Raw genomic sequence first — 12,740 nt, 5'->3', positions numbered from 1 at the left:
TTTCCTTGTAGGTGTGTTAAGAAGGGAGAGGCTCTGTCCCAAACTATGGCACCTGTACGTCCCCTGAAAACAGCACCGCTCTAGCAGGGGAAAAAGGGCTTCCATGTGGTTTAAAATGCCAAGACCCTGGATAAAACAACACCCTTTGGGACCGTGGGTTGTATAAGGGTTCTCCAGAAGAATGCGAAGGGGCAGAAACCCAGAATTGTGAAGCCAAGCCATGGATGGGAAACCCAGAGGCTCCTCCAGGTGGACTTCCCTGTTTTACAGCTTGCCTAAAGAAAAAATTGACATGTTTAACTAAAGGGGCTAACACGGCAGGTCTGGAAAGATGGCTCCACTCTTAAGAGCACTCGTTGCTCTTACAGAGGACCTGGATTCCCAGCACCCACATGATAGATAAAAACAGCTCACTGAAATTCACTGCCCACTTCCGACCTCGGAGGGCATCAGGCACACATACATGGCGCACATACATACATTCAGGCAAAACACGCATACACATAAAATCTTTAAAGTGTAAGGGGAGGCTGTGGTCACAAGGCTTTTTGGTCACAACTTCCGAGAGTTGAGGAAGTGAAAATCCGAGGCTGACTTCCTCTGTAAAGACTCAAACCCGTTCACTCATTTAATGGCTGTTGCTTGTTTTATTATTTGTCCAAAGGGGTTGGTGTTGGACCGAGGTAGAAAAGACAATGATACATCAGAAATGAGCCAAAGGACTGTTCCTTTCGGGGTGGGGGATAAGCCCTTGAACTCTGTGCTGCCTCTCGGTTGGGGTGCTGTAACCCCACCTGCCCTTTGGGGTCTTCACTTTCTATCCCTGCAGTTACTCAAGTAGATAAAGGCTGGAGGTTTAAACTGTTCTGAGGTATTGTCTGTTGGGTGGGGACATAACTCCCACAAGGCTTTAAAACTAGCTTTGTGAGCTGAGTCGTGAGCTACTCAATGTCCCCTAAGACCAGAGTACAGTCAGGATGAGCAGGAGCCTCGTCATTGTAGGACTGACTCTGTCCCCATCTCTATCACCTTCTAGTATTTAAGTCCTTAAAATACCTAATGAACCTTGCCTTATAATTCTTGACACAGGTATCATCTCCATGACAACAGATCAGGCAGGATAAACTTCTGGTTTTTTGTTTTTTTTGTTTTTTCAGACAGGATCACATTATATTGCATTGACTCATCCAGAACTTAGAAACCATCTCCCTCTGCCTCCCCGATGCTGGGGTTAAAGGTGTGAGAGGCCACTACCAACAGTCCTCCAGCTTGGAGATGCCACAGGGCAGGCTCTGAGTCCACTTAATGCATATGCAAATGAGTGGGTTGTAAACGTCCACTTTTCTGTAAAACGAGATTCTGGTTTCTCTCAGATTCCGGAAGGATCTCTAAGTTGAAACCTGTTCTGCTATAGAGGGCTTTGCACAGAACTGGCTTATCTTAAATACTTGTATCAAAGTGGCAGGGGGAGGTTTCTCATTCTCCTAAGACTCATTCTAGAATGATTCTAATTCTGGGAGGGGTTGGAAGCTGGGCTGCTCAGATAACCAAATCGCCTAGTCAGCTAAGTGACTCTGTTTTAGTTCCTCTTGAGCCAAGGCCCCGAGAGCTCTGTCTGACTCACCCAGCTTTTCCTGAGCAGAGCACTCATTAACTCAATCTCTGAACAATCACTTCTCTCTGCCTCTCTGGCTAATTCCAACAGTGTGTTTGAAAATGAATGTCTCGAGGAGAAAAGGCAGTGCCCGGGCCTTGAAAACACTCACTTTCACGTGCTTGGCTTCTTTGCCTCCCTAACTCCAAACTTCTCTTAAACAGAGGTTAAGTTGCAAGGTGTCTGTTATCACAATCACAAAGAAGAAAAACAATGAAGACTCGTGAACCAGCCCCTCCTGGACCCGGAGGAACACCGCCGGCAGGGAACTCCGTACCCTCACAGTGCTAAGGCAAGCCACAGCCGTTTCTCCTCGGAGTTCTTTTTCCTGGGAGAATGAGATGCTCAGCAACAAGTCTTCCCTTTGATGAAAGCCAAACTAGGGTGACGCAAATATAACCCCCCAGCACTGTGACCCCTGCCCTAATGTTTTTAGCACTTAAAAACAAAACAAGACAGAACCCCACGCAGCACAAACCACAGCAACATCGCTTGAGGTTAACAACAACCACAAGTCACTGTCCCTTTCTGTCTCTGCAGGGAAAAAGAATTTCCTCCCAGAGTGTCGGACCTAGATAAACACAACTGACTACATCCCAGGGATACCGAGAAAAACGTTGTACACAAGCCATTACTACACCATTCCACCACGACTCCCTTTACCCTCAGAATACTTTTAAACAAAACCCAAAACTCACACTGCCCCCACCACCCTTATCCCTAGAACACAATTCTTAGAAAACCTAACTTGAACAGTTTGTACTGAGCATGCTGTCTTCAAAAAGCCTGTACAAATCCACCCACGGACACCAAAACACAGACAAGAGTAAGCTCTGCTCAAGGGGACAGTTTTTCCTTCCGTGTGGACCTCGATTACTTAGGGCGTATAAAGTTCATTCTTCAGCTCTGTAATCTGACCTCTCAACCGTGTGTGTGTGTGTGTGTGTGTGTGTGTGTGTGTGTGTGTGTGTGTGTGCATGTGGTGTGCTTATACATGTGTGTGCATGTCGAGCATATGTGTATGCATGTGTGTGTGTGTGTGTGTGTGTGTGTGTGTGTATGTTTGTGCGCACACACACACACAGGATGAGGGAAATATGAATTGGGAGTGAAAGGTCCCTCTATACTTTGCAGAGGCAGGAGTGAGAGGCGTGTAATCACAGGGGAAGAGAGGCAGACCCACACAAGAATGTCTGGCCCCTTGCTCTCAGGCTCCACCTCTTTCCTGTTTCCCCCTTTGAGCTTAGCCCAGTGGCCCAAAGTATACTCTATGGGTTCACCCATTCTGTGGGCTCTGAAGTCGATCCTGGGGCCAAACAAATTTGGGAAACATTACGTGAATAGAAATCAGCTGTGGACGTTCTCAGAGCCCTTGATATACTAACTCGGACCCTCTCACTTTCTCTCTCTGTAGAGTAAATATTTAGGAACGGGTACTGCACAGACTCCAACCAATAAGACTGGACCTCAACTGCCGGTTCCGCTGTACCCTTGAGAGTGGGTTCAGGATGGGCAGCCACACACATACTTGGCACCGTTTCCCAAAGTTTTGCCCAAAGAACTCTGCTTTCGCACGTTGTCTCGCCGAAGTGGTAAGTACTCCGGTCCTCAGGGTACAGGAGAGGGACAGCTCTGGCAGTGGCTGCTGGTAGCACCGGCTGACAGATGTGACCATAGCTGCAGAAGAGACAGATTTCAAAAGGCAGAGGTCCCTCTGTCCCAGCTGCTCCCTGGACTCTGTCCCTGGTGGGTCAGCAGGTGCCTATCCAGGTGGTGCCGGCGGCCAAAGCTCTTCTCACAGCGAGGGCAGTGGAAGGGCTTCTCCCCAGTATGGGTCAGCCAGTGTCTCACTAGGTGGTGCCTCCGGCCAAAGCTCTTCCCACACTCAGTGCACACGTGACACTTTGGCACTGGCGGGGCATGCTGAGCCCCAGGACTCTCTCCGGCCTCTTGGCCCTTGGAGGACTTGCTGTCCGCGTGCACTCTCTGGTGGCTGGCCAGGTGAGAGCTGCATCGGAAACTCTTGCCACACTCGGAGCACCTGCTCGGCTTGTCATGCAGATGGGTTTTCTGGTGCCTGACCAGGTGATGCCTCCGCCCAAAGCTTTTCTCACACTTGAGGCAGCTGTAAGGCCTCTCTCCAGTGTGTGTTTGCTGATGTCGGGCAAGGTGGGAGCCCCACACAAACTGTTTCCCACACTGAGGGCACGTATGTGGCTTTAAGAGAGAATCCGTGTCTGTAGTACCCAGTAGATGAGAGAAGCTGTCGTCCTGAAGAAAACGTGGGCTGAGGGGCATTCCTGTGGAGCTCCTAGGCATAGACTCCCAGCTCGGAACCTGACCTGGGTTCCAGAGAACAGTATTTTCAGACATACTGGATAAGGTTCTGGAAGGTTCCGCCTCTAGCTCAGGAGTATCACCGGCAGGTTCACCTCCATCTCCTGTGGGGAGGGAAGAATGCAGCTCTTAAAAGGAAGACTCCCAAGACAGGATCCCAGCATCTAAGTCCCAGGGAACGTTGTCTGATCCCAAACGTTAGCCCAAAGGGTCTGGGGGAAAAAGCCAAGGATAGCACAGCAGCTGCAGAGATCTTCAAAAGCCTAGTTTTCATCTGAGACACCTCCCTCCCCTCCTCTCTCTGCATGTGTGTGTGTGTGTGTGTGTGTGTGTGTATGTATGTTTGTGTGTATGTGTGTGTATTTGTGTCTGTGTGTATGTGTGTGTATGTGTGTGTATGTATGTCTGTGTATGTGTGTGTATTTGTGTCTGTGTGTGTATGTGTATGTGTGTGTATGTTTGTGTGTGTGTGTATTTGTGTCTGTGTGTATGTGTGGTATGTATGTCTGTGTATATGTGTGTATTTGTGTCTGTGTGTGTATGTGTATGTGTGTGTATGTATGTTTGTGTGTATATGTGTATTTGTGTCTGTGTGTGTATGTGTATGTGTGTGTATGTATGTTTGTGTGTGTATATGTGTATTTGTGTCTGTGTATATGTGTGTGTATTTGTGGCTGTGTGTGTATGTATGTTTGTGTGTGTATGTGTGTATTTGTGTCTGTGTATATGTGTGTTTATTTGTGTCTGTGTGTGTGTTAAGACTGAACTCCTTCTTAAGATAATCATATCTGCTCCTGGTAAGCACTCGGTAAATGATAAACATTCTCACTACTATTTACCAACCCTATTTACTTACACGATTCACTATCATTCATCACTACTAGGCACCGTCTTCACACTTCCGCAGAGAATGAGAGCGAAGGCGTGAGCTGCAGCCATCGCTGGCAGCATCACTGGGCAGATTTAGAAGACCTCTCTACGATGACTCGGATGCTGACCGCCAGCGTCAGCTCTCCAGTGCCTATTACGTGCTTTGACCCTCACCTACTGTTCCCGGGGGTTAGCATATTTAACGGTAATAACTTAGACACACAGTCTCACGGCTGTGGGCTGCAGGTCCACCCCGCAAGCCTGACTTCCACACCTTCTGCACCCTAACTCGCTTTTGGAAAACAAAATCAGAGACATGTAAAGATGACACCCTCGGGAGTGTTTCTAGGTCCTCACCTGTATATGTGACCTTCAGAATGTCCCTCCCTTCTACGTCCTGGGGGTCAGGGACCCATTGTCCTTCTCCTCCTTCTCCTCCTCCTAGCTGAGAAAGCATGTCCAGTTTGGGAATGGGAAACCCTGTCCAGGAGAAAAGGAAACACACAAACACTCTAGTTCAACAGCAGTTCTGTATTGATGGACGTACCACTACCTAGATTCCTCGCTGAGATGACAGGACAAAAAAAAAAAGAAAAAAAAAGACAGACACAAGCCTCCAGTGATGCCTAGTACGTCCCTCTTCCTTTTTCTAGAAAACCACCCGCTCGCTCCCAACGAACCAGTTCTCTTCCTTCAAACCCTACAACCACGTCCTTTCTGCTCATGACTTTACCTTAACATTGCTAAGTCTGACCTGTCGCACCCTCGCCTTCCCCAGGGTGAGGGTCCAGTTTCCCTTTTCTCGGCTGTGTAAGGAGCCTCGAATCCCCAACCGAGACGAGTCTCAAGTTTTCACCCCACAATTCAGCATTGTTTTCAGAGAGATCCTTCTCTTCACCTCCTCTGGGCTTAGCACCAACATCTGTCTTTGTTGCCTAGACAGAGTCCCTGCTAAGAGAAGCCTCCCAGGCAGGCAATTTCCAACACCCAGAAGCAGGCAGCCCCGTCTTTCCAGAGTACTTAAGGTCCTGCTTACTCAGAGAGACGACGATCCCACAGTTTTCCTGCATGACGTATTCTCCATAAAAGTCTGTCTGGGAGGGGTCCAGGCTCCGCCACTCCTCCTGAGAGAAGCACAAGGACACATCCTTGATAGTTACTAGGCCCTGAAACAAGACAGGCAGATGTCGGTTAGCAGCTGCTCTGATGTGAAACGCGACCTCACTCTGAAGGGCTGAGGTGGCCGGGGGAAGAGGGCAAGACCGGACCCCAAAGGAAACTCGCTAACAGGCCACTCACTAGGCAAGGCCCATGGCTTTGTTAAAGAGAAAAAGAAACGAGACCGAGGAGTGAACGTGGGTACAGTGGCTAGGGAAGCTTCCCGAGCGAGCGAGACCATGAGAAGTCAGAGGTCCCAGGATTCATCCGGCCTGTGGCTTAACAATAGGTGTCTGTCTACAGCGTCTCTTCTTACTTTCCTGGAGACCGTACCACAGCCTCCTCCCTCCACTTGACTTTCCCTTCTCTGCCCACAGAACAAGATAGAAACAAAACATGCCCGCCTCCCTGGTACCCCGATGATGTCTCTTCTGGTGCGCAGTGGGTAAACCCAAAATTTGGAGGCCGATGGCTCTTAGCTCCTCCCACACGAGCAGCGTTGTCTGAAGGCCTCCATCTTTCTCTGAGCCATTGTCCTCACGGTACTTAGGGAGTATAAAGTACATCGGAAGGCTTGCACGTGGTGAGCGGTCTGAAATGTCGCCGCTGCCGACGCTGCTGTCTTTCCACGGCTACTCTCTCGACTGATGTCCTCTTTCCAGCTCTTTGCATAGTCCTTTCTACCCTTCTCTTTCCTAAAGGCGCCACGATCTATACCACCCTGTCTACTGTAACTGGAATTACAAGCAGGCACCACCCTGCCTGATTTCAGATTTTCTTCCTAAAAGAACCAGTCAACTAGTTCTCTCCACCCCCGTCCCACAGATAATGTACGCACCCGACAGAACACCACTGTACATCCTTAAACAGAACCTTAGTGTTCGCGGGAACTAGCAAGCCAGTGGGACGATGCCAGGGCTGTAGAAAGGCAACGGCACCAGCCCTGGGAGAGAACGAGGGGAGCACGGCTCACCTGGGATCCGGCTGCAAGAAGGGCGGCCGCCATTTCCCAGTCTCCAGTGTCCCCCTCCTGGGGGACCGCAGGAACCCAGGGAGCACACGGAGCTGGTGAAGGGAGAGAGGAACCATCAGAGATGAACTATTTATCTTTCCCAGGATGCACTGGGACCTATTTATCTTCTCAATCTGCGCTCACGGGTAAAACTCAAACACACACATAGAGATGCAGAGGCCTCCATTCAAACAGTTTCACGAGGAGCTGGGGACATTTAGAATAGCCGCAGTTTGGATGGGCACTGCTTGATGTTCCTCGTGTGACATACATCACTGACTGTGCGCTCCAACGAGTCTCCCAGCACTCCGTGTATCTCCCACGCTCAATACCATTAACGACACACTTACCTGCAGGAGGAGTGACCATGTGGGAGATGGAAGGAGCTTGTTTACATAGTTTGGAAGATGCGGGACCTCACTGCTTGCTGGACAGCAGGACCCAGGAAAAACAGGCTGAATCTGGTACCCGGCATAGTCTTCAGTCAGTGGCAATTAGAGACAACTTTTGTTGTTTGAGACAGTGCCATGCTATGTAGCCCTGGAACTCATGGCAATCCTCCTGACTTAACCTCCCAGGGATGAGATTACAAGCCTGAGCGACCTCACCTAGCCAGGTTAGGAATTTTTACTAGTGCTTTTTGAGCAGAGACTAGGAGACTTCTAGAGCTTCCACCCCCCCCCCCCACCCGTGTGCTCTTACCCTTCTCCTGAAGGGACAGTGGCTCATCTTCAAGACCACAGTGAAGGTGCTCCAGTGGCCTTGGGGCTGTCCTCCATGGGCCCTCTTCCTGAGTTCCTCTTCCTGACTGGGGTTCCGCTGCATCCAGCTGTACATTCATTGGCTCCCATCCTGCACCCAGGGCTACAGTCTGTTCCGAAAGCATGTCTGCAGCAAGCACACTCCGTGACCTGGAACAAGTCAGTGACTGACATACTCATCCTGGGAGGGGATGCTATGACCTAGGAAACTCCTGAGAACAGTTCCCAAGGCTAAGGACAGGGAACAGTCAGCGAAGCCCAATGGAAGCCGAGCTTGCAGAGCGCGGTGTGAGCCAAGCCTTCCTGGAGGAACTCAGGAACTGACAGGTGCTACACCGTCAAGTCCCTGTTATTCTGAAGGCCTCACGCTATAAACAGAACTTCCCCAGAACTGCAAGAACGTCACTTGAAAATGAGAAAGGACCGATCCTGAAAATCCGGAGGGTATCCATTGTATTTCGATCATCCACGGGGCAGGGAATTTGTTGAAAACACAGGAAGGAGTCCACTCAACAAAGATGGAGGCGATCATACCTAGAGATTCTCCACCTGAAATTACGTTTTCATCAGCTGATGTAGAAGTCCCACCCAGGGGGCGTGGCCTGTCATGAGTACCTGCTTTCACTTTCAAGCTGAACCAGACAGACAGCCCTCCCTTAAGAAAAAGCTCAGTGAAGGGACCCCATGATCTTACGTAGGAAATGAGAACTGAGATAAACATCAGGAAGACCAGAAACCTGGACAGCTATACAGACAAGCTGTAAGTATCCAGCGCAGCCCTGACCGGGAACTGGAACCGCGGGTCAGCTAGGAGCTAAAGTTTAACTGGGAACGGTGGAAAGATCAGAGCGTGGAGAAGGAGAAGTAGGAAGCCGGAAGGCCGTGTTATTAACACAGCGTGAGAGGGAATCGGCATCCCTGTGGGCAGAGGTGAGTGACAGGCACCAGTCACAGCACCTTATAAAGAATATATCCAGCTTCAAGAATGGTACGGGGAAGCCTTTGTTTGTCCACAGGAAGAGATTCCAGTCAAGAAAGGGGTAGGAAACACAGTCACTGGAAAAGCTAGAACAACAGACATCGTTTTGGCTTGACAAGCAACAGGTCAGTTGGTCACACCACCCGTGAACATGTCTATGTATCAAACAGAATAAATAGGTTTTGATCACAAGAAGGAGATTTAGGTTAGGTTAGGTTAGGTTTTTGGGTTTGTTTGTTTTTGTTTGTTTGTTTTTTGGGGGAGGGGGTTGTTTTTTTAAAAGATCTACAACAACCCTACAGGCCATATGACCAAGTTTGTACTTCTTCGGGGGACACTTTTAGAACAAGATAGGTCCCATTTGATAACAACTGCAGAACAACTTTCTTTATGACTACCTACTTCTGTCATCCGTGGTCTGTTCCCACATAAACAGAGCGGCCAATCTCCCTAGAGCGAGTCAGAATTAGCTCTCTGAATCTCAGCGCCTGTGTTATTTTTTTTCACTTTGAGATGGGCAGGGCACCAACCAACCTTCTGCAACTCCATCCCTCATTCCCTGGCTGCCTATACAATCCCCCCGCCCCCCAGCAGGTTCATCTCCAGTTCAGTATCGGGACACCTGTCTCAACCCCTTTCCCGTCATCTCCTTCAAAGGAGAGTCTGGGGGGGGGGACCTTTCTTCCCACTGGGCCAGTTGGATGGTGACAGAAAAACCTGTGGAGATGTCAGCAGAAACCAAGCAAAGGATGGTGTGAATCACTGTCTACCTGCCAGCATTTCCTAGGCAAGGCCAGCATCTGGGTTTTCAGCCTTAACCTGCTTCCTTTTTTCTTTTTTGTTTTTCCTTTCCCCTAGTTCAGGATGATCCTAAGTCCGCTGGAGCCTGGGTTCTTGAGCTTCCATTCCTGTTACCTGCTTATATATCTGGGAGGCAGGGCACCTGCTAAAGTTTTTTCTTTTTTTTTTTTTTTTTGTTCCCTTCCCTAGCGAGTTTATATTGGACAGAAGAAGCAGGGCCCTGGTATCAAAAAGTGGCCCAAGGGCACAGGGGTGAGAGTGGCTTCAGTGACCCCACCACCGCGGGTGTGGCACCTCCGGCCTGAGCCCACAGCAAGAGTAAGATTTCTTCTTTGGGGTCACAGCACCCCGGGGTGGAGGGTCAGATTTCAGAAGACTCTGGACCGAGCTAAGTGAGACCAGAAAACGTGTTCCCACGAGCCAGGGCTATAGCAAGTGACAGATGGGTGCTGCTGCGGGGACGCCCATGCTAGTGACAGCGACGGGACCGGGCACGACACCGACGCCACCGTCCCCACGGCTAGGCTGGCGCCCTAATCCACGCCCGCCCGGCCCGCACCCCGGCCCCACTCACCCCGGCTCGGCCCCTTGGCGTTGCCTCCCGCCCGGCGCGGCCGAGCCCGTGGCCCGCAGAGCCAGCGACAGGCGACAGGGCCGGCGCGGGGCGGGCACAGGAAATCCCGCCGCTTCCGGGGCTCCGTGGTGCGGGCGGGGGCGGGCGCGGGCGGAGGGGACTGCTGGACCCAAGCTCTTGTCGCAGCAGCCCAGGGTTTTGCTACTCCTGGGGCCCCGCCCACAGCCAGCGACCACCCACCGCGGGACAAGAGGGCTGGAATCCTCCCCTCGGGCTAGCCCTCCCCACAGACAGACAGACAGCCAAACCAGACCTGACAGTGGACTTCCAATGACGCCTTCAAGTTGGCTCCACCAAGATGGTGCTGTGTGAAGCAGGCGCTGCTGCTACATTGCCTTCAGACCTGAGGAGACACGGGCTACAAGTGTGCCCGGCACATGTTGAAGACTTGATTTTTAAAAATGTAATATTTAAGCTATACTGGGTTAAGTGTGTTGACTTTGCATAGTACAAACGAGGCATTTCTGCTGGGCAGGGCTACCACAAAACATTTATAAAATGGACGAGACTGGAAAAGACCAGGAAGACTTACAAAACAGATAATGGTAAAACGAACGTAGCTTGTAAATGACATATTCCCGCCGCTTTATCACAGCCGTTCTGCAAAATCTTACAGCCTATCAGTGGAGGCGTGTGCCAAAGGCTATCTGTCATAAATTATGTGATACGTAGTGTTTTTTTTTTGTTTGTTTGTTTGTTTTTTTTTTTTAAATCTACCCGGAGCTAGGCTAGAAGCAAAGAGAAGTGATTGTATCTGGCAGGGAGGCCAGAGACTCTCAGAACTGACAGAGGAGCAGGAAGGATGGGTAAGAAAGGAGACCTGCAGTTGGGAACAGGTATAGAAGGCAGCGCTGGGAGCGCTCTTGGGATGTGTGAGGATGGTTGGACCAGAACAGCTAGCCTCAGCCCCAGAACCGGGGAAGGAAGTTTCATTTATGCACGTGAGATGTGTCTACCAGGGTAGGCCAACTCTAGTAACATTCCAGTGCTGCAGCTCTAGTAACGGCGTTTTCATATCGTTCATGGCATGTGGGTGGACAGAGTAAAACCAGTAGGGACAGGATCTCTGCTTTTTGTTTTTATGAAAGGACCAGGTACCTCCGCTGTCTCAAGTGGCCTTACAGTATAGTTTAGTCCGTGGGTAAGAGGAAAGAGAGCCATGGTTGACCTGAAGGCAGCCATATTAGGGGTCAGTCCTGGAAATACTGTACTTATTTATTTAGTGAGACAATAAAGGCGATCTTTATTAGAAAACAATTATCGTTAACTCCTCTATTGTGGATAAGTGCTCTCCAAACTTTTTTGCCTGAGTAATCTTTAGAGTTTGTTATACACAAGAACGCATGCATATGTGCGTGGGTTTGTGTACACTTGCACACACACACACACACACACACACACAAAGTAAATATTTTTCTTGACCTGCTTTCAATTTTTAAATTTTTTTATTCACTTTACATCCTGATCACAGCCCTCCCCACCTCTCCTCTCTTTCCAGTCCCATCCTTACAATTCCCCCCCCCATTACCCCCTACTCTTCTCCTCAAAGAAAGGGAGCCTTCTTGGGTACCACCCCACCCTGGGACATCTAGTCCCAGCAGGACTAGATACATCCTCTCCTGCTGAAGCCTAGCCAGGCAGTAGGGGGAAATATTAAATGGCAGAGGACAGAGACTGAGACAGCCCCATGCACCACTTGTTTGGGGACCCACATGAAGATCAGGCTGCACATTTGGTACAAAGTGTAGAAGGTCTAGGTCGAGCTCCTACATGCTTCCTGGTTGGTGGCCCAGGCTATGTGAGTCCCCATAGTTCCAGGTTAGTTGACTCTGTAGGTCTTCTTGTGATGTCCTTGACCCCTCCAAGTTGCTCACTTCTATCCCCTACTCTTCCTCAAGATTCCCGGGGCTCCACCTGATGTTTGGCTGTGGGTCTCTGCATCTGTCCCCATCCACTGCTGGATGAAGCCTCTCAGGAGACAGTTCTGTTAGGCTCCTGTCTGTAAGCATAGCAGAGCATCATTAATAGTGTCAGGAGTTGGCTCTCTCACATGGGCTGGGTCTCAAGTTGGGACAGTCATTGTTGGCTGATCCCTCAGTCTCTGCTTCTCTTTATCCCTGAACATTTTGTAGGCAGGACAAATTTTGAGGTGAAGGTTTTGTGGGTGGTTTGATGTCCCCTCCCCTTCCCTGGAAGTCCTGCCTGGCTACAAGAGGTGGCCACTTCAGCCTCTATGTATCCCTCTGGTAGGAATCTAATGTAGGGTCACTCCCCCCATAGACTTCCATCATTCTACAGGTAATTATCAGCTATGAGATTTCTCTGGTGGAGGTTTGGGGGTCACTTATGTATACTATCCTATCATCTGTGAATGGTGATACTTTAAATTCTATTTCCTGTTTGTATCCCCTTGATCTCCTTTGGTTGTCTTATTGCTCTAGCTAGGACTCCAAATACTATATTGAAGAAACAGGGAAAGAGTATTTTGTAGCTGATTTTAGTCGAATTGCTTTAAGTTCCTCTTCATTTAACTT

General features: G+C 49.8%; 1 protein-coding gene across 2 annotated transcripts; it reads right to left on the bottom strand.

The window, feature by feature from the left end:
• Positions 1-623: 623 nt before the first annotated feature.
• ZNF641 (zinc finger protein 641) lies at positions 624-10,223 on the bottom strand. 2 transcript variants are annotated; one of them, XM_080939196.1, is made up of 6 exons: positions 10,147-10,223; positions 7,734-7,942; positions 6,993-7,084; positions 5,898-6,027; positions 5,219-5,341; positions 624-4,095 (listed from the first exon to the last, which is right to left on the bottom strand). In XM_080939196.1, the coding sequence occupies exons 2-6, from the start codon at positions 7,915-7,917 to the stop codon at positions 3,350-3,352; spliced, it is 1,275 nt and encodes a 424-aa protein (XP_080795322.1). In that variant the 5' UTR covers positions 7,918-7,942; positions 10,147-10,223; the 3' UTR covers positions 624-3,349. The 2 variants fall into 2 exon arrangements, with proteins under 2 accessions (XP_080795322.1, XP_080795323.1); XM_080939197.1 differs by having other exon boundaries at positions 5,898-5,985.
• Between the last annotated feature and the right edge of the window lie 2,517 nt (positions 10,224-12,740).

This window comes from Micromys minutus, assembly GCF_963924665.1.
Source record: "Micromys minutus genome assembly, chromosome: 27".
NCBI classification, from domain to species: Eukaryota; Metazoa; Chordata; class Mammalia; order Rodentia; family Muridae; genus Micromys; species Micromys minutus.
The sequence above is the reverse complement of the archived record's forward strand: the minus strand, read 5'-3'. Positions and strand labels throughout refer to the sequence as shown.

Bases quoted from the DNA above. Each gene is read 5' to 3' on its own strand.
- ZNF641 (XM_080939196.1), bottom strand. From the start codon at position 7,917: ATGCTTTCGGAACAGACTGTAGCCCTGGGTGCAGGATGGGAGCCAATG. The intron at 7,085-7,733 runs GTAAGAGCACAC...TCCCTTCACCAG, and splicing joins ACTGTCCCTTCAGGAGAAGG to CTCCGTGTGCTCCCTGGGTT. The intron at 5,342-5,897 runs GTAAGCAGGACC...TCTCCTGGACAG, and splicing joins TGGGATCGTCGTCTCTCTGA to GGTTTCCCATTCCCAAACTG.